Source organism: Lactuca sativa, chromosome 2 (assembly GCF_002870075.4).
Source record: "Lactuca sativa cultivar Salinas chromosome 2, Lsat_Salinas_v11, whole genome shotgun sequence".
Lineage (NCBI taxonomy): Eukaryota > Viridiplantae > Streptophyta > Magnoliopsida > Asterales > Asteraceae > Lactuca > Lactuca sativa.
This window is the reverse complement of record NC_056624.2, coordinates 135,802,813-135,820,848: the sequence shown is the minus strand read 5'-3', so window position 1 is coordinate 135,820,848 and position 18,036 is coordinate 135,802,813. Positions and strand designations below refer to the sequence as shown.

Sequence of the window (18,036 nt, the reverse complement as noted above, 5' to 3'; positions counted from 1 at the left end):
TATTTTGGGGAACTCACTAAGCATTTATGCTTACAGTGTTGTGTGATGTGTTTCAAGTACTAGTGACAACCGCGGGAAGGCGCCGGCATGATCAGTACACACACGAAGAGTTTTACATGTTATGATCTTGGGATGTAATGTTAAGGGTTGTTATGTGATACATTGACATTTTTATGACTATTATGAATGAAAGTACGTTTTAAAATGTGAAAAATTGTTTCGAAAATTTATGTCGTTACAATAAAAGATTTAAAAAAGTTCAATAAAAGTTTTAAAATGTTGTACATAAATTGGGAATAAGGTTTTATAAGAAGTTTATAAATGTTTTCAAAAAGTTGTAAAAACAAAGTTTGGGACGAATCTGTTAAAAACGAAAAAAAATTTTAACAAAATTTAAATTTTGGACTTTGTTCAAATTTGTAACAAAGTTTTAAACTTATAACAATAATATAGAACTGAAAGTTGACATAATATGTGCAAAAATCATAAAACAATAGTTTGTGGTCTTATGATGCAGTGAAATTTGTTTGTTAGTGAATTTAAAGACAATATAGATAAGTTTGTTTTCTTAAAATAATATATTAATGTTAAAGAAATGTTGAGAACTAAGGTAGTGTTTGTTAGATGAACTGTATTACGCATGACTGAACATGACAGAATGGAACTGAAAGAGGCTAATTATTTGTAGTATTTTGTACAACCATAAGGCTGAACGAAGTGGGGTTCGCCACCGAGTCGCCAAGGCTCGCTATAAAGAAGACAATACCGCCCCTAGCTCTCGCTAGGGGACTCACCAAGAGTTAATCGTGAATTACATGACGAGTAGAAAGAGAAGACAGTGGAAGAATTTCATTGGTGCTGAGGAATTGAATGAGATGCAAATAGTTTGACTCCTTTTTCCAGCCACTTATTTAATTTACCACTTTAATTTCCAACTACCTAAAATTCAATTATTTATTTACTTTCCACAAAATTCAATTGTACATTTACTTTTGGACAGTAAAAAAAAGTTTTTTATAATAAAATTCAAAATTTATAGTCACTACTTTCACACACACAAAAAAATGTTTTTTAATAAATAAAATTAAAAATTTCATCTGCCATTCAACTACTATAAATCAAACCACATTCTTAACATTTCACACACACACAAAATATCATTATCTCAATTCACCAACACAAAGAATGTCTTCATCTGAAACAAAAAAACCCCAAGAACCAACAAAAAGAAATCTTCAAACCTTCCATCACATACACCTTCTATCTCCAAACACTCAATCAACAAACCTTCCATCACCACCATGTTATCGACCATCATTTGATCAACCAATTCACTCTCCCGCTAACTTCTACTTTCCTACAATGGCTCCGTAAATGTTTCCATTTAATCCCTTCTCTTCTCAACCAATGGGATTTTACCACAACCAATCTCAACCAACACATCGTCCGGATATGGATCTTGATCCGTTTGAAACGGTTCAAGAAACTCAATTCTTTTCTCAACCCCAACCACAAACTAACTTTCAATCTCAACCACGCTGCCTACTCGACGAGTCATCCGATTCTTTTGATGAAGGCCCCGTTGAAGATCCAGTTCAAGAATCCTTTCAAGATCCCGAAGTGGAACCACACACACAAAAAAAGGAAAAGGGAGGGCTCCAAGTAGAGGGTGGATGGATGATGAAGAAAGGTCACTAGCTCAATCATGGCTAGATGTGTCGGAGGACCCGATCCACGGGAAAGACCAAGACTCAACAACCTTCAACCAAAAAGTTTGGAATAACTTTTGCAACCGCATGAATAAGAAGTACTGCAACCTTGACGCACTTTACTCGAAGTGGAGGAATGCCAACCGAGCCACAATGGAGTTCAATGGAATATACATGAACGCGATGAAAAATCCCCAAAGCGGTTCAATTGAGGTGGATGTTATGGCTAAGGTTCGAAAGATTTACAAGGCGAAAGTCGGAAAACCTTTTGGCAATGAATCGTTTTAGGGAGTTGTGAAGGGCAATCAAAAATGGTTAGATCTAAAAACTCCAGACGATTACGCGGGGATGTCCAAACGAACCAAAACTTCAGAGTCCATCCATAGTCAATCTTCTGATGCGCATATCGGAGGGATTGACCTCAACAACGACTGTCCTTATGAAGTTCCAACTCGTCCTATGGGACGAGACAAAGCAAAAAGAAAGTTGAAAGGAGCACAAAGTTCGTCGACTGAAGCAGAGGAGATAAGAAAGTCAATCAAAGGGTTAGACGATAAGTTTGAGGGTTTTTTGGAAGTGAAAAAGTTAAAAGAAATGAACCGTGATAGAAAGGAAAATAATCGTGCATTACAACTTTACTTAACACCTATGGGAGATCAATTTTTCGAAGAGGAACATCGGGTACTCGAGTTATTAACAACGCCAAGCGGGATCTCGCTAAAGATTACAATTGGGATTCAACTTTGGTGATTCAGCTTTGGTGTCATATGCATAGAATATATGCAGAGGATCAAATCACAAGGAATCAAATCACTCAATTTATATAAAACATTAACTCCAAGTCATAGCAAAGCAAAACTATTCTTAACTCTTCAAACATTGAATCAATTTGTATCAAAGCAAAACTATTACTTCAATGTCTTCTTCGTCATCTTCATCGAACGATGTTCTTGATAGTGTAGTACAGTCGGTCGTCTCCGTACGTAACATGCTACAACAACGTCTTAACAACATTAAATCAAGCAATGTTCAACGTAAACAAAGAAGATATATTCAAAGACAGCGTGAAGCGGCCCATCAACGTCTCATGCAAGATTATTTAGACGAGAATGCTCTCTTTGAAGGATATTATTTCCACAGACGATTTCGGATGCATAAAGATTTGTTTATGCGTATTGTAGAAGGTGTGACTTCAGTGTCAGTGTATATGCAGCAACGCGCAGACACAAGAGGTACATTAGGCTTTGATCCAATTCAAAAATATACTGTTGTATTTCGTATGTTAGCATATGCCACCCCCCTATGCACTATCCGAGAGTTTTAGAATGTCCGCACATACTGCCCGAGAAAGTCTTCATGAATTTTGCATAGCTGTCATATCTTTGTATGGTCCACGATATTTGTGTCGGCCTACTGCTTGTGACATACAACAATTGTATGTTCATCATGGAAATGTGCATGGTTTGCATGGGATGTTAGGAAGTTTTGATTGCATGCACTGGAGATGGAATGTGTGTCCTAATGCATATCAAGGGCAATACACAAAGGGCAATTATCATTATCTCACGGTTGTACTTGAAGCTGTAACCTCACAGGATTTGTGGATCTGGCATGCTCGGTAGTGCCGGTTCGCTTAATGACATTAATATTCTCAATAATTCACTAATATTCAACAAGGTGTAGGACGGTACTGCACCAGATTCATCATTTGTACTCCGAGGAACAGAATACAAATTTGGGTACTATCTTGTGGATGGGATCTATCCTGGCCTTTCTGTTTTTGTTAAAAGTTTTTCATGTTCCGATGACCATCAGAGGACCAATTTAAGAGAGTCCAAGAAAAAGCAAGAAAAGATATCGAACGAGCCTTTGGAGCAATTAAAAAGCGTTGGCAGATAGTTGCAAAACCATACATGTTTCGTGATATTTCTAATATGACATAGGTGATGTATACATGTATCATATTGCATAATATGATAGTAGAACATGAAGGAAACGCCATATGTGTGTACGACGAGAATTAAATCATCCCAGAGACACAATCACTAGAATATGGTGGTCAATAATGGATACAAAGATTGAGGATAATTCAGAGTGCAGTAATCCATACCGATCTTTGCCGCCATTTGACCGATCATCTTTGGACGATGGACAATCTTGATCTAAATATGCCACCGGAAGACGAATTGGAAGGTCGGTATTCGGAGGAAGACTCGTTGCTTTAGTGTGTGTTTTTTTATGAAGTGAGTTTTAATAATTAAGTGTGTTTTTTTATGTATTAAATAATGTTTTAGGTCTTAAGTAGTATTAAATCGTGTTTTAAGTTATTGTAATCGTTTTTATTTAATATGAAGTGTTTGTCGTTAAAAATATATGTCATTAATTAAATAAAAAAATGTTTGTGTATTATATATATATATATATATATATATATATATATATATATATATATATATATATTATTTAATATTAAATAAAAAATATTTGTTTATTAAAATAAAGTAATTAAATTAAATTACCAAAAGAAAATACAAAAAATATATTTTATATAATATTAAATAAAAAAATGTTTGTTTATTAAAATATAGTAATTAAATTAAATTAAAAAAAATAATAATAAAAAATTGAGTGCTAGGAATGTTATCACTCCTTACCAAATGTTAAGTTTAAATGTTAAAAAGAGAAAAATGAAGTGACATTTAAAATGTTGATGTGACAAGATGCTAAGAGTGTCACCACTCCCTTTAGCCTAATAAAAAAAACATAATAAAACAAAGACAAGATTGATTGTTTGTATAGTGTTTGGTATAACCATAATAGAACAAGGGCACATCATCTAAAATGCATTTGACAAAGTTAAAAAATGAGCAAACAAGACGTTCATTTTATCAAAACAATCGAAACACAGTGATTCATTTTATCAATAAGCACCTTTAGAGGTGGAATCGGATCCAATGTGTTATAAGGGGGTCCATGGACCACACTTAAAAATGGATCCTAATAGGATCCAATGTGTTAATAAGGGGGGTCTCTGAACCCAACTTGAAAGTGGATCCTAACCCCTATTTTACTAAAACAACCTCTAAAAAACTTGTCTTTTGGTGATATTATCCCTTTTGGCACTTATTTTTCCTGAAAAAATCTATTTTTGTAATATATTTTCAACAGAAAAACTGCCCAAAAAATCTCAAAATTTCAGATTTTTTCTACTTTTAAAATTTTGTTTAACTTTTAAATAAGATGAATCCCAGTAATATTTTTTCCTGAGTCCGCCACTATACAAACAAAAACAGAAACTTGTGAGGATGCCATTTTCAGTTTCAAAATCAATGAAAAAAAGTCCGAGAGTTTCAGATTGCCAAAAAAATCATCAAGAATAGTTGGCGTTTTTTACAGTGTTAAAAACAAATAAAACTCTAGAGGGGTAAAATGGTCATTTTGGGGTCCTAACAGCTAGCCGCAACTACATGGTCATTTTTTTCATAAAACAAAAACAACTTTCTTAACAAAAATCTGTGCTTTTTCGGGTTGGTTATAATTATATATTCCAAAGAATGGTTAACTAATTTTAGGCTTAATTTTCCATATGATCAAACATGTAAAATACTTGATACATTTAACATATATTTGCATTTCAGTTCCATTATTCAATCATTTTAGAATCATTATAATTCTAGTTCAAAAACAATATCATACATATATCTACACTACAAGGGCCAAAACAGATCATGTTTTACAAAAGAAAGGCTGAAATCACCGAAGCCTTTGTTTTTGTGAACGTGTCATATAAGTGTCTTCAATGTATCTTGTAATTAATGAAATCCCATAATGAGAAGCACTTGATGCAGCATAATATGATGTCACACTCAGCTGTGTGAAATTTGGAAGCCCATATCCTATAATATTAAATAAAAATGATAGAACAGCCAATTTGGTTTGGTTGGAATCATGGAATGGAATGGAATCACATTCCTTCAGGAATGGCCAATTCCGATCCATCACACAAAACAAAAAGTTTTTTTTTTTTTTAACTTGAGAACTGATTACATACCTCCTAATGCAGCACTTGCAGCAGAAAACATTAACAATGGAGGAACCTGTGGAAATAAGAGACTTGTGAGAATTTTAAAATGAGTTGACTCATAAGACATTTTCCTTAAAAAAGGGAAAATATTTAATTCGTAGAAATACCCCTATAACGAATGGAAGCCACTTTGGCCCTTTGACATGTTTTTGGAGATAAGGCATTCCTGTGATAAAATAATGTTTTAGTCTGTGTATAAATTAAGTCAATCTTTATAAAATGTATAAAATATTATATACCTGTATTCAGACCATAAAAAGCACTGAGCATTCCACCTAAACCACAGCCAGCCTATGAAATCCAGAACATATGTTATCAGTTATATATGTAATAACTAAATAGTAATTTCATGAGAACTATTAATATATAATGATAATAATAATAACTTTTTAACTCCCATTAGGTTTTAGAGTAGAGCAATTTGTAAGTTATAACAAATAAACAATGCAATAACTGGTCAGTATTTCAATTATCATTCGTCATTTAGAGCTAAATGTTTCCATCATAACTGGTAAATTTGTTCATTTATGAAAATCCATCATTCCTATCAGGAGAAGTTTGTTAGGATACAGCAAACTGCAACTTAATTTCAAAAAGTCTGTATGTAAACCCTAACGCCTAAATAAGGCAATCGGATGAAATGAAAATATCACATGTTGCATATAAGCTTGAATAGTTGAATCTAGTTTTTTTGATATAAGAACCAAATCTGGTATGTATAATCAAAACCTAAAATGTGTTCCTGATCAGTGATCAAAAACCAGAACTTCTCAGGAGCTTAATTTCGTAATTGAAAATCAATAAACAACGAGAATGGCTTAATTGTCATGATTCACATATTAAAATCGAAAAATTGGAGCAAAATAGTGGTGATAAGTATTTACCACAGCGGTGGCGTCATGTAACACTGGAGTGATGGTCCATTCACCTTTGTCCTGCATCAATGAAAGCATAGCATGTGTATAAACCATGAATCAGCTCAAATTCAAAGGATAGAAAGAAAACTACATGATGAAATTGAATAAAATAATGAAAGTGGGATGAGATTAAGAAGACGATGAATCAACCGAACGCACCGAGTCTGAGTCGAGGAGGGAGAGACAACGAGGGCAGCGGGGAGTACCGAGGCCAGGATTGATGGTGGGCTCGTGATACAGATTTCCCGTTCGTAGCTTCTCTTCATACACCTCTCGAGTCCCCATTGAAATCACACAAACGTTCAGTTTCAGCGGAAACCTATCGGAGGAAAGTTCTGCTCTCGAATGTTGGAGGGTTGCTTGGACTTTGGAGTCGGTTTTCGTGCCTATGGACCGGACTGTGGCCCAAATTGTAGTACAATTGGCTGATCATCCAAACTCCAAGGCCCAAATCTCCAATAACATAATAACTTTGTGTTAGTTGGACTTCCGTATGGAGTCCAATAACCGTGGGAAAAAAACCGGTTCATGATTTGGAACCGGTTTGAAAACCGAAACCAATGGTTTGGGTGAAATAGGTTCGATTTAAAACTTATCTGTCGATTTATGTCGGTTTTTGGATTATAGAAATGAAACCGATTTGGGTGAAACTGGTTTGAAAATACAGTTTACAAATTAGCTTTCGAACCTATAACAAATTGATTTTCATATAATAACAAAATATGGTTTTTATCCATTATTTTTTCAATTTGTTGTTATACAAGGTTTTAGAGGTTTCTCAAGACCGATTTTCACCTCTTTTATAAACCCAGATGCCCGTAGAATATTGTTTGAATCCTTTAAATGGTCCCAAATGCCCGGAAAATACTTAAGATCATAGCATTGCCATGGGTTTTAGGTATTTTTTTTGTTTCTGATCAACCATTTATATTACATTAAATTCAAACATCAAGTTTAAAGTCTAGCAGAAAAATAGGTTCACACGAACCGGTTTCAAATCAATCCTAACCGATTCCTAACTTCATACAAGTTTGGATCTTTTTGCTCAGAAACTGATTTGGAATCTATCCGATCTTGACTTAAACCGATTTCAACTTTTGGTGAGCAAAATCGATCCGTCTTGTGCACCTATAAATAACTTTGTGTCATCAACTTCTCTGATGCATACAATACTCAAATGGTCAAAACTCACAAATGCAAACAGAAGAGAGTTTTTTGGTTGCATTCTTTTTATTCATCAAAAAATCACCTCCAAACAAATAGCAAATAAGATACTTATGAAGAGCCCATAAGTCCGGCTTAACCAAACGACATTATAAAAAATAATAATAATAATAATAATAATAATAATAGTAATAATAATAATAATAATAATAAGATAAAGTCTAATCCCTAAATATATAATGGGTCTTTAAAATCTGAAATAAACCAATCTAAAAATAATAATCAATTTATTAAAATGTGAGATATTACCCAAAAGAAGCAACGTGAGTTGCCCATGCATCTGCATCATCCTCCCCGGCTTAAAAAGGACTCGACTCCAAGTCCACCTCCTCGTCATTGGTCGACTCATATGGTGAAAAGTCAATAACATTAAAAGTAGCATAAACATTATAGTGACCCAAAAGCTCTATCTTATAGGCATTATCATTAATACGCTGAAGTATGCGAAAAGGATCATTTGCACGAGGTTGTAACTTGTTGAAACGGCCTCTCGGGACTCGCTTTGGACGTAAGTGAATCCACACAAGATCGCCTGCCTTGTACACGACCCGTTTACGATGTTTGTTGGCCTGAACTTGATAACACTTGTTGTGTTTAATGATATTGTCGCGTACTCGTTGATGCAGCTCTTTAATATATTGGGAGTGATCTATCCCATTACTATTAACAACCCTATCATGAGGTATCGGAGAAAGGTCGATGGGAGTTATAGGATTGCGACTGTAAACAATGCAAAACGGAGACATACCTATTGTACAGTTTACTGAACAGTTATAAGCAAATTCAGCATGCAGTAAAATAAGGTCCCATTGTTAGGTTGTTCCCCCACAAGTGTATGGCCGAGAGAAGAGCATGTTGGCGGTTGAGTGCGTCAGCAACGATATTGGATGCCCCAACCTTGTGTCGGATAACAAAAGAATAAGCTTGCAACGTCTCGACCCACTTGGCATGGCGGGGTTTGAGTGCATGTTGACCATTAATAAACTTAAGAGCCTCATGATCAGAATAGAGAATAAACCCATTGGGTAATAAATAGTATTGCCAATATTCAACTGTGTACAATTGCAGAAAATTCTTTATCATAAGTAGAATACTTACGAAGAACGTCATTAAACTTCTCACTAAAAAATGCGATTGGTCGTTTATTCTGACTCAATATTCCTCCAATACCCAACCCTGAAGCATCACATTCCACTTGGAACACATCATTAAAATTAGGAAAAACTAAACATGGTGCTTGCGTCACCCGATGTTTTAATGCAACAAAAACATCATCAGCTGCTTTTGACCATTTAAATACACCTGCTTTCATACATTCTGTCATAAGAACTATAATACTGCTAAAATTGTTAATAAAGTGTCGATAAAATGAAGCCAAACCATGGAACTTTCTAATATCATTAATTAAAGTGGGTGTGGGCCAACTCCATATTGCATTAACTTTACTGGCATCCATGTGTATACCCTCTGAAGACACCAAATACCCAAGGAATGTAACCTTTGTGGTAAGAAAATGGCACTTGCATTTGCATACAATTTTTGTTCCCGTAGAACCATGAAAACTTGTTGAAGGTGCGATATGTATTGATCAACATTCTTGCTAAATACCAGTATATCATCAAAATTGACCACAACGAAATGGCCTATAAAAGATTTAAACACATGGTTCATGAGACGCATAAATGTTCTCGGAGCATTTGATAACCCGAACAGCATGACCATCCATTCATAAAGTTTGTCTCGAGTTTTATAGGCAGTTTTCCACTCATCTCCGGGCCACAACTAGATCTGGTGATATCCGCTCCTTAGGTCAATTTTAGAAAAAATGGATGATCCATGAAGTTGATATATTAAGTCGTCAAAACGAGGAATAGGAAAACGATATTTTATAGTAATTTTGTTGACAGACCGACCATCGATACAAATACGGAAAGCACCCCCTTGTTTAGGTGTTAGTGAAGCGGGAACGACGCACAGACTCATACTTTCTCGAATAAGACCCTTTTCAAGTAGCTCCGTCACTTGTCGATATAATTTTGCATATTTCGTCGGGTTCATTTGGTAGGCGGGTTTGTTTGGGATTACCTATTTGAGTATAAAATCAATACAATGTTGAATCTCATGCATCATGGGCAACCTTGGGGGTATGTCGTCGGGAAATACCTCCTAAAATTCAGTGATGAGAGGCCGGACCGCAACTGGAATTGTAAGCTCAACTTTATTAGGTTCTTGGATGACTAATACGAATAGAAGCACTACTATAAAAACCGTGATCTAATATGGTTGAAAGTATACATATAGTACAAATGATGAGTCATATTAATAGAGGGGAGTGTTAGATTAAACTAACTAATAAAGTACGACTATTTAACCGTACTCTATATCCCAATCAAAAATACAATCTAATACGGTCATAAATCAATATAATACATGAATATAACCGTACTTGAATCAATATAATACATGAATATAACCGTACTTGAATCACTAACACAAACGTACTATATACATACATATTATTGATTCCCATGAGATTCTAGCCCGTTCCAGCCCTAATCAGCAGCCAACCAACCCCACTATATGACTCCATTCCCTCCCTATTATATTTACATAAATGCAATTCCATTCTAAACCAGAAGAAATTTTCAGAAACAGATATTAATGTATCTTAATATGAGTAACTAAATCTGGGGGCCATTGAATTTCTATTACATTTTCAATCCAAGATCCTTATCTCTAACAAGCCCTAGCACTCTTCCAGGGGTTCCAACATGTAACGACCCAATTTTCACGCCCAAAATTTTCATTTAAAATAAGTGGTTTGTAAAACGTTGTAGTAAAACATCATCCGATCATATCATTTCATAAAACATATCTCGTGTCTGAAAATCCAAAACATGAAAATAATAATAATGTCAGAGTACAATCCCAGAACATCTCATAATGCGGAAAACCAATATGTGTGTATGATGTGCCGCTACCGCGCCAGCTCCTTCCCCTTCGCTGAAGAGGTACCTGAAACCAAAACTAAAAACTGTAAGCACGAAGCTTAGTGAGTCCCCCATCGTACCACATACCATACAATCATATCACATACATACTGCTAGACATTTCTAGGGTGCCTGACCTACCCGGTACGACCATTCTGGGGTGCCGACCTACCTGTACGGCCATTCTGGGGTGCCGTCCTTCCCGTGTCAAGCCATTCTGGGGCGCTGACCTACCCATGTCGAGCTATTATGAGGTGCTGACTACCCTTCGGTCCTAACAACCGAACCTCGGGGACTATTTCACCCCCTACTACTACTATCACATATGACATAACACAAACATAATATCAGACATATTTGGGGTGCCTGAACTACCCTTCGGTCCTAACAACCGAACTCGGGGATTGGTCCCCTCCTACTACCTCTATCGCATATAACATAACAAGCCAGCATGCAAACATATCATCACATACTGTCAGACGTAACTGGGGTGTCTGACTACCCTTCGGTCCTAACAACCGAACTCTACTACTATCACATATAACATATCATGCTAGCATATAACATATCAGGTTGTAGCAAACCTAGATGATATCACAAAGACAATCATCTATCATACGAACCCTACTGGTGGGTCGGCATTGTGGCCTTAGACCCACCGCTACTGGAAGATGACTCACCTCGTAGTAGCTGCTGAACCATGCGGGAATCCTCTAACTACTGTTGCTGCTGCTCCGGAAATCCTCCGGCTAAAATTCCCACAAAACACTTAGTCAGAAACTGAAATCTACTCTTAGGTTAAAATGACCCTTTTACCCCTTGACCAAGTCAAAGTCAAAGTCAACTTCTAGTTGACCTGACTCGCCGAGTTGGCTCGCCAACTCGCCGAGTCCCTATCCTTCCATTAGACCTCAAACCCGTCTCTACTCGTCGAGTTAGGCGATGACTCGACGAGTTTTCCTTCTCAATGAACATCGACTGAATCCTCATTCGACTCGCCGAGTTGTATGAACAACTCATCGAGTTCATCATCAACTGATGCTCAAGTCCTGCCCTTGACTCGCCGAGTTGTATGAACAACTCGTCGAGTCCATCTTCATCCCTAAGAAGATTGCCTTGGACTCGCCGAGTACCATGAATTTCCAGAACAATGGCTTAGTCCAGAACGTTGGGTCACCCCTTGGGACCCCCTTAAAACCTTTCCACACTCAACTAGGTCCTTATGACCCTCAACTGATATGGGACAGAACCTTGGACTCGCCGAGTCCAAGAACGGACTCGCCGAGTTGGTCACAACCACTCACTGAATCTTCGCTTTCTGATGTACAACACTTGATCAAAATGTAGATCTAAGCTTCTACAATCGATCTAGCACGTAAAGTTACAACCTTTACGTGCTTGCATGGCACTTTAAGCTCAAAAGGTCCTAAAACAAGCTCTCACAATGCATGGGGCCTTCCTTGAGTGCAAAAGCCACTCCTTTTTGCCTTGAAACCCCACAAAGGACCTAGATCTGAAACATCACCCTCAAACCATGCTTGCAATCATGGTTGGTGACCAAAATGGCTTAGAAAAGCCCTAAAACTCCCCAAAATGGGATCTATCAAAAGAGCAAGCAAGGTATAGACTTTATACCTTCTGAATTGTAACATTCTGCAAAAACAGGGGATAAGAAGTGAAATAAAACTATTTCAAAGGTCAAAAATGTTTTTCAATTCCAAAAAGGATAAAAAATGTAAACTTTTTAGATTTTGGGCCAAAACTATAAAAGTTGCGAAAAATGGGGTTTTAACCGAGAAATACCATTCTGGAAGGGCTAAAGCTGTTAACAAAATAAATTTTGGGTTAAAACTGTCTTTTCAACAAGTTTATGATACAAAAGTGTCAAGAAAATGTTTTAAGGACTAAAAATGAAATTCTTTTATATAAAGGATTAAAAGTGTCATTTTTACAAAAGAAAGGTAGTGAAAAGGTCAAATTCTACTTTTAAACAAATTAATTCATTAAGGCAAAATACAAGATACCCGACTAACGACAAAACGGAAAACGAATACACCTTCAATACCAAAAATCGTTATAAATGTATTGATTCGGTCTCAAATCAATACAAAACAACAATCGTTAAATCAAAACACTTCAATAGATACGTGATGACTACAATGAGTAAATCTACAAACTTTGGGCTTATAAGTTTCAAATCATGCTTGTTGGGCCTTGTAAGCCTACCAACATGATCTTTGGGTCCAAAGGGATACCGCTTATATGTTATTGGGCCTTCAATGACCCAATATTTTATAAAAGGACTTTCAATAGCTTTTATGTGCTAGTGGGCCAAAGTGTCCCGTTAGAAAAGCTGGCAAGGTCACAGTAATCAAGTGCGAGTTGGACCATCGTGTCTTTCGCATCCACGACAGCCTAAGGTACTTACGATAGTAGTGGGACATAATGCTCCCCTTCTATTCGTTCGCTAAGGCTTACGAGAAATCTAAGTAGATAAAATTAGGATGATATACAATGTAGATTAATCAATATTCATTCGTTAAGGCAATACAAAAATCAATAATCACGAATACATTTCAACATCGAAAAACATCAGGTTTTCCGGGGAATTCAATACTACTCGCTCGAAACTTTATAACTATAATACAAAATATCCTTCATATATATATATATATATATATATATATATATATATATATATATATATATATATATATATATATATATGTTTTTAAAATCATTCATGCATCAACTTATGGATCTTCACACTTTGATAAACAAAAGTCTTTTCAAAAAATATCGGATTTTATGGGTTTTACAAAGTACACAAATCATTTTAACACAACATTGCTTATGAACTCACCAACATTTCATATATTGACGTTTTTCCAAAATAACTTATATTCTCAGGTAACAGGTAAGCGGAAGAGTAATATGAAGTAATGTTAGATGTTATGTTGTTAAAAGCACTCAAACTATTTAGGTTATAAATGTGTAATATTAAAACAATGTATTTGATGTGAACAATTCTAGTTGTAATATATTGATGCATAGTAACGTTTATGTTATGATTCATGTATATTCATTGTGATGATATTCGATTAAAGTCACGCGAGCCCTCTGACGTTTCCGTCGTCTGGTTCGGGGGTGTGACAATTTTGGATTGATTTTCTCTATAATATTCATGGTATTCTGGTGCTTGGAACTCTTGGATGAAACATTGATCAATCTATTTCATGATCTTTCTTTTAACGGTAGAATCATTTCCTTTTCCCCCAAATTCGTCTTAGAGTTTATGTGGTATTGCAAATCCAAAATTTATACTCCATATATGTTGTTTATATAAGATTATTGATGTAGTTCATTTCCTTAATCCATCTCCAAGCTCCAACCAACAAATGGTTGTGAGAATTGTAAGATTGGAGTTATTTTGATGATTTTTCTTAAGTAACAATGGTGAAATCCGAGTTTATGCTTAAATTGGGTGATTATTGTGAAATTGTTGATGTAGTTTAACTCATTGACCCATCTACAAAATTTGACTAACAAATAGTTATAGGATTTATGAGTTTGAACGTGACTTGATGGGTGTCTAAAACCCTAGATTTTCAAATCTGAATTTGAAGCTTCAAGCAATGATATGAGCTTGAGTTTATGGTTAGAAGTTAGATAGTACATCTTCCTTCAATCAGTGATCCAATTGTCAATCTTTTGGCTAATGATGCTATTTCATGATGTTTGAATCAAATTCTAGTTCCATTGGTGGTAATTTGGTTATTCTCATTTCTAGGATTCATTGATTCAAACTATTGATTCCAAGCAATGATATGAGCTTCAGTTTGTGATTATATTGTTTATGTCATTTCAAATCTATGATCCATTTGCTAATTCATAACTATGGTTTTCATGATATTGTTTTGGATTTGGTTTTATTAATTTAAAAATCAAAATTTTTAGTGTTAATTTTTGGGACGTTACAGTAACATGACTCATCATAGATAGAATCATATCCAACAGGGTTTAATTTCTCCTTTCAGAAACACCTTTCAATTGCGGCATATTTAGGGAAGCTAACTGTGAAACTATTTCACAATTTCTAAGCTGTCTGTAGAACTCAATACTAATGTATTCCCCTCCTTATCGGATTAAAAAACATTTATCTTCATTCCCAATTGAATATTTACTTCGTTGTGATCCTCCTTGAACTTTTCAAATGTATATGATTTATGTCTAATCAAATAAACATAATTATATCTACTTAAATCATTAGTACTTACCATCCTATGTGGATAAATCAAATATAATTTTAAAACACAAATTAAAAGTTATAAATATAATTGAAAAGCTCCTTTATTTTCATGAAGTAGTTTTTTTAATAATCAAAGTTTTAGCGGATAAATATTAAGAAGAATTTGAATGATTAAACAACAAAAATTTCAATTTATAGTTATTATTTTTAGAGTAAATTATATGAATAGTCCTTATGGTTTAGGATAACTTTAGTTTCTAACTTATTTTTTTAACTCGAAAGGTCTATATTGTTTGTTTTTGTTATGCGATTGGTCACTGTCTTACTTAAAAATAGTATTTTGCCCTTGCTTTTTTTTTTTAATTTATTTAAAAAAAAACACCTCAATCTCACTCCTCACCTTACCTTACTTAACTCTCTATTTTTCTCTATTTAAATAATATTATTTTTAGATAAGATAGAGACCAAACATGTAACAAAAACAACAATAATAACCATCCGATTTAAAAAAAAAAAGTATCAAGCACGCAAATTACTCCAAACCATAAAGTCCATTCGTGTAATTTACTCTTATTTTATAGATTCCAAGTTTTGTGTTACTCAAAAACTTTTTATACCTAATTACAATGATTCTTTTTAAATAAACTAAAGTTTCAATTATTAAATTTTATATAAAACAAATCTACAATACTTTAATTATATAATTCAAATTAGAATGATATTTATTTATAAAACTCGATCAGTATTAAAAAAAAAAATCCTAACCAGAGATTTTATTTTATTTTTGTATAGCATTTCCTTTAACCATGTTTGAAGGTGAGGCACATTATATCCTAGGCTAGTCTACATTCAAAAAGCCCAGTAAATGAAAGCCCATTAAGCCCAAATCAAAAACCCTATATCCTAGGCTAGTCTACATTCAAAAAGCCCATTAAGCCCAAATCAAAAACCCTAGATACCTACCAAACATCTCATATATCGCGCCACAGCTTTACAGCCTCTTCTAAACACCCACTCGATTTCGTCTGCAATTTTGGTATCGATCGAGAGAGGGAAAGATGCCTGCGGGACATGGATTACGTTCAAGAACAAGGGATTTGTTCGCAAGAGGATTCAGGAAGAAGGGTACCATTCATCTTTCCACTTACCTCAGAACTTATCACGTCGGAGATTACGTCGATGTCAAGGTGAACGGCGCCATTCACAAAGGTATGCCCCACAAGTTCTACCATGGCCGCACCGGTCAAGTCTGGAACGTCACCAAGCGCGCCATCGGCGTCGAAATGAACAAACAGGTCAAATCTCCCTTCCTTCCCACCTCTCTCTTTATGCGTATCTCAAGAATTTGATACTTTAGTTGCTATTTAAGATCTATCTCGCATTTGGGTTCGAGAGATCATTGGATGTACTTTTAGGGTTTCTGATTATCCCCCTTTTGTTCGATTTGTGTGTTTAATACGTATCGATCAAACAGGTTGGTAACAGAATCATCAAGAAGAGGATTCATGTTCGAATTGAACATGTGATGCCTTCGAGGTGCAATGAGGAACTGAAACAGAGGATTAAGAAGAACGATCAGCTGAAGGCGGAGGCGAAGGCGAAGGGGGTTGTGATCAGTACCAAAAGGCAACCACTTGGACCGAAACCAGGGTTTATGGTTGAAGGGACGACTCTAGAGACTGTAACTCCGATTCCATATGATGTTGTCAATGATCTCAAGGGTGGATATTAAGTCGAGAGCTTGTTTCAAATCTTTGTGTCAGTTTTGTTTTATGACATTGATATGTTTTATGTTTAATTTAGACTCGTTTTGTGTTTTTGTTGATTTATCAAGGATTTGGTTGAAACTTTTGAAACTATTTTCATGAAACAGATGTTAGTGTTCGTATGGATTTGTGTTTTCAACTTTGTGATTTGATTATTGCTTTGAAATCATTGAAAGTTGTGGATGTTGGATGTTTTCTCCAACATTATAATCTGACTATTCAATATTCATGACTATTCAATATTCATGTTGAAATTTTCTAAAACATTTAACAAAATAGAGAAAAATACAGCTCTTGTAGATTTTTTTAGAGTTGATAAGATTTTAATGATTATTACATCGAAATACAACCATTCGTTAGTTGATCTTTTGAATTGACATATTTGACTATAATTTGTTCAAGTTCAACACCATCTTCGTACTTATTGATCATCCAATCCAAAATTGTTTTAATGTAGTATTGTCTTATTTGCATAGGTCGTTTGACATCAAAGGTTCCATTTATTTCATAAACAAGTTTATTTTTAAATGGGGGAAATTCTTATAAAAACTTAACATATTTTCATCAAAGTTTTAAAAAACTACTATATTATTTATTTGTATGTTAAAAATTTTATATTTTTTAATACGGAATTGAGCTCGGTAAATTGTACCTAGATAGCCGAAAATGCTAGACAATTGATTCTCGATGTTTTGATTGTTACAATTCATTAGATTAAAAAATTTCAAAAAAATATGAAGGTTTAAAAGTATTAAAAAAAATAATATGGTGGTTTTTTAATTCTTTCATGAAAATAGATTAGGTTTTTTTAAGGTTAAAAAACTTTAAATAAGAATTTCAGAAAATATAATTTTAGTGCACTAAAAAATAAAATAGTGATTTCTTTAAGTATTTATAAAAATACGTTTGGATTTTCTTTGAAGTTTTCCTTTTTATCAGTTTGGATTCTCATGATCATGCAATAACTATGTTGTTTTAGTAATTCTAGCATCATTCCAAAGTTGTTTCAATAACCACATGTGTCTCACTTTAAAACCATCTTGGTATTATTTCATTCTTTTACTATACGATCTTATTTTTTTATTTTAATAAAATGC

At 34.6% G+C, this 18,036-nt stretch overlaps 2 protein-coding genes across 2 annotated transcripts; one reads left to right on the top strand and one right to left on the bottom strand.

Annotated features, from left to right (window-relative positions):
* Positions 1-5,320: 5,320 nt before the first annotated feature.
* Positions 5,321-7,067, bottom strand: LOC111884702 (uncharacterized). Its single transcript, XM_023881019.3, has 6 exons — positions 6,870-7,067; positions 6,678-6,728; positions 6,033-6,084; positions 5,901-5,959; positions 5,761-5,806; positions 5,321-5,605 (listed from the first exon to the last, which is right to left on the bottom strand). The coding sequence occupies exons 1-6, from the start codon at positions 6,993-6,995 to the stop codon at positions 5,463-5,465; spliced, it is 477 nt and encodes a 158-aa protein (XP_023736787.1). The 5' UTR covers positions 6,996-7,067; the 3' UTR covers positions 5,321-5,462.
* Positions 7,068-16,150: 9,083 nt separating this feature from the next.
* On the top strand, positions 16,151-17,061 carry LOC111884686 (60S ribosomal protein L21-1). Its single transcript, XM_023881003.3, has 2 exons — positions 16,151-16,468; positions 16,648-17,061. Exons 1-2 carry the CDS (start codon positions 16,232-16,234, stop codon positions 16,903-16,905), a joined length of 495 nt encoding a protein of 164 aa, XP_023736771.1. The 5' UTR covers positions 16,151-16,231; the 3' UTR covers positions 16,906-17,061.
* Positions 17,062-18,036: the final 975 nt, after the last annotated feature.

Bases quoted from the DNA above. Each gene is read 5' to 3' on its own strand.
- LOC111884686 (XM_023881003.3), top strand. From the start codon at position 16,232: ATGCCTGCGGGACATGGATTACGTTCAAGAACAAGGGATTTGTTCGCA. The intron at 16,469-16,647 runs GTCAAATCTCCC...TCGATCAAACAG, and splicing joins GCGTCGAAATGAACAAACAG to GTTGGTAACAGAATCATCAA.
- LOC111884702 (XM_023881019.3), bottom strand. From the start codon at position 6,995: ATGGGGACTCGAGAGGTGTATGAAGAGAAGCTACGAACGGGAAATCTG. The intron at 6,729-6,869 runs GTGCGTTCGGTT...TCATTGATGCAG, and splicing joins CCCTCCTCGACTCAGACTCG to GACAAAGGTGAATGGACCAT. The intron at 5,960-6,032 runs GTATATAATATT...ATTTTATCACAG, and splicing joins TTTTTATGGTCTGAATACAG to GAATGCCTTATCTCCAAAAA.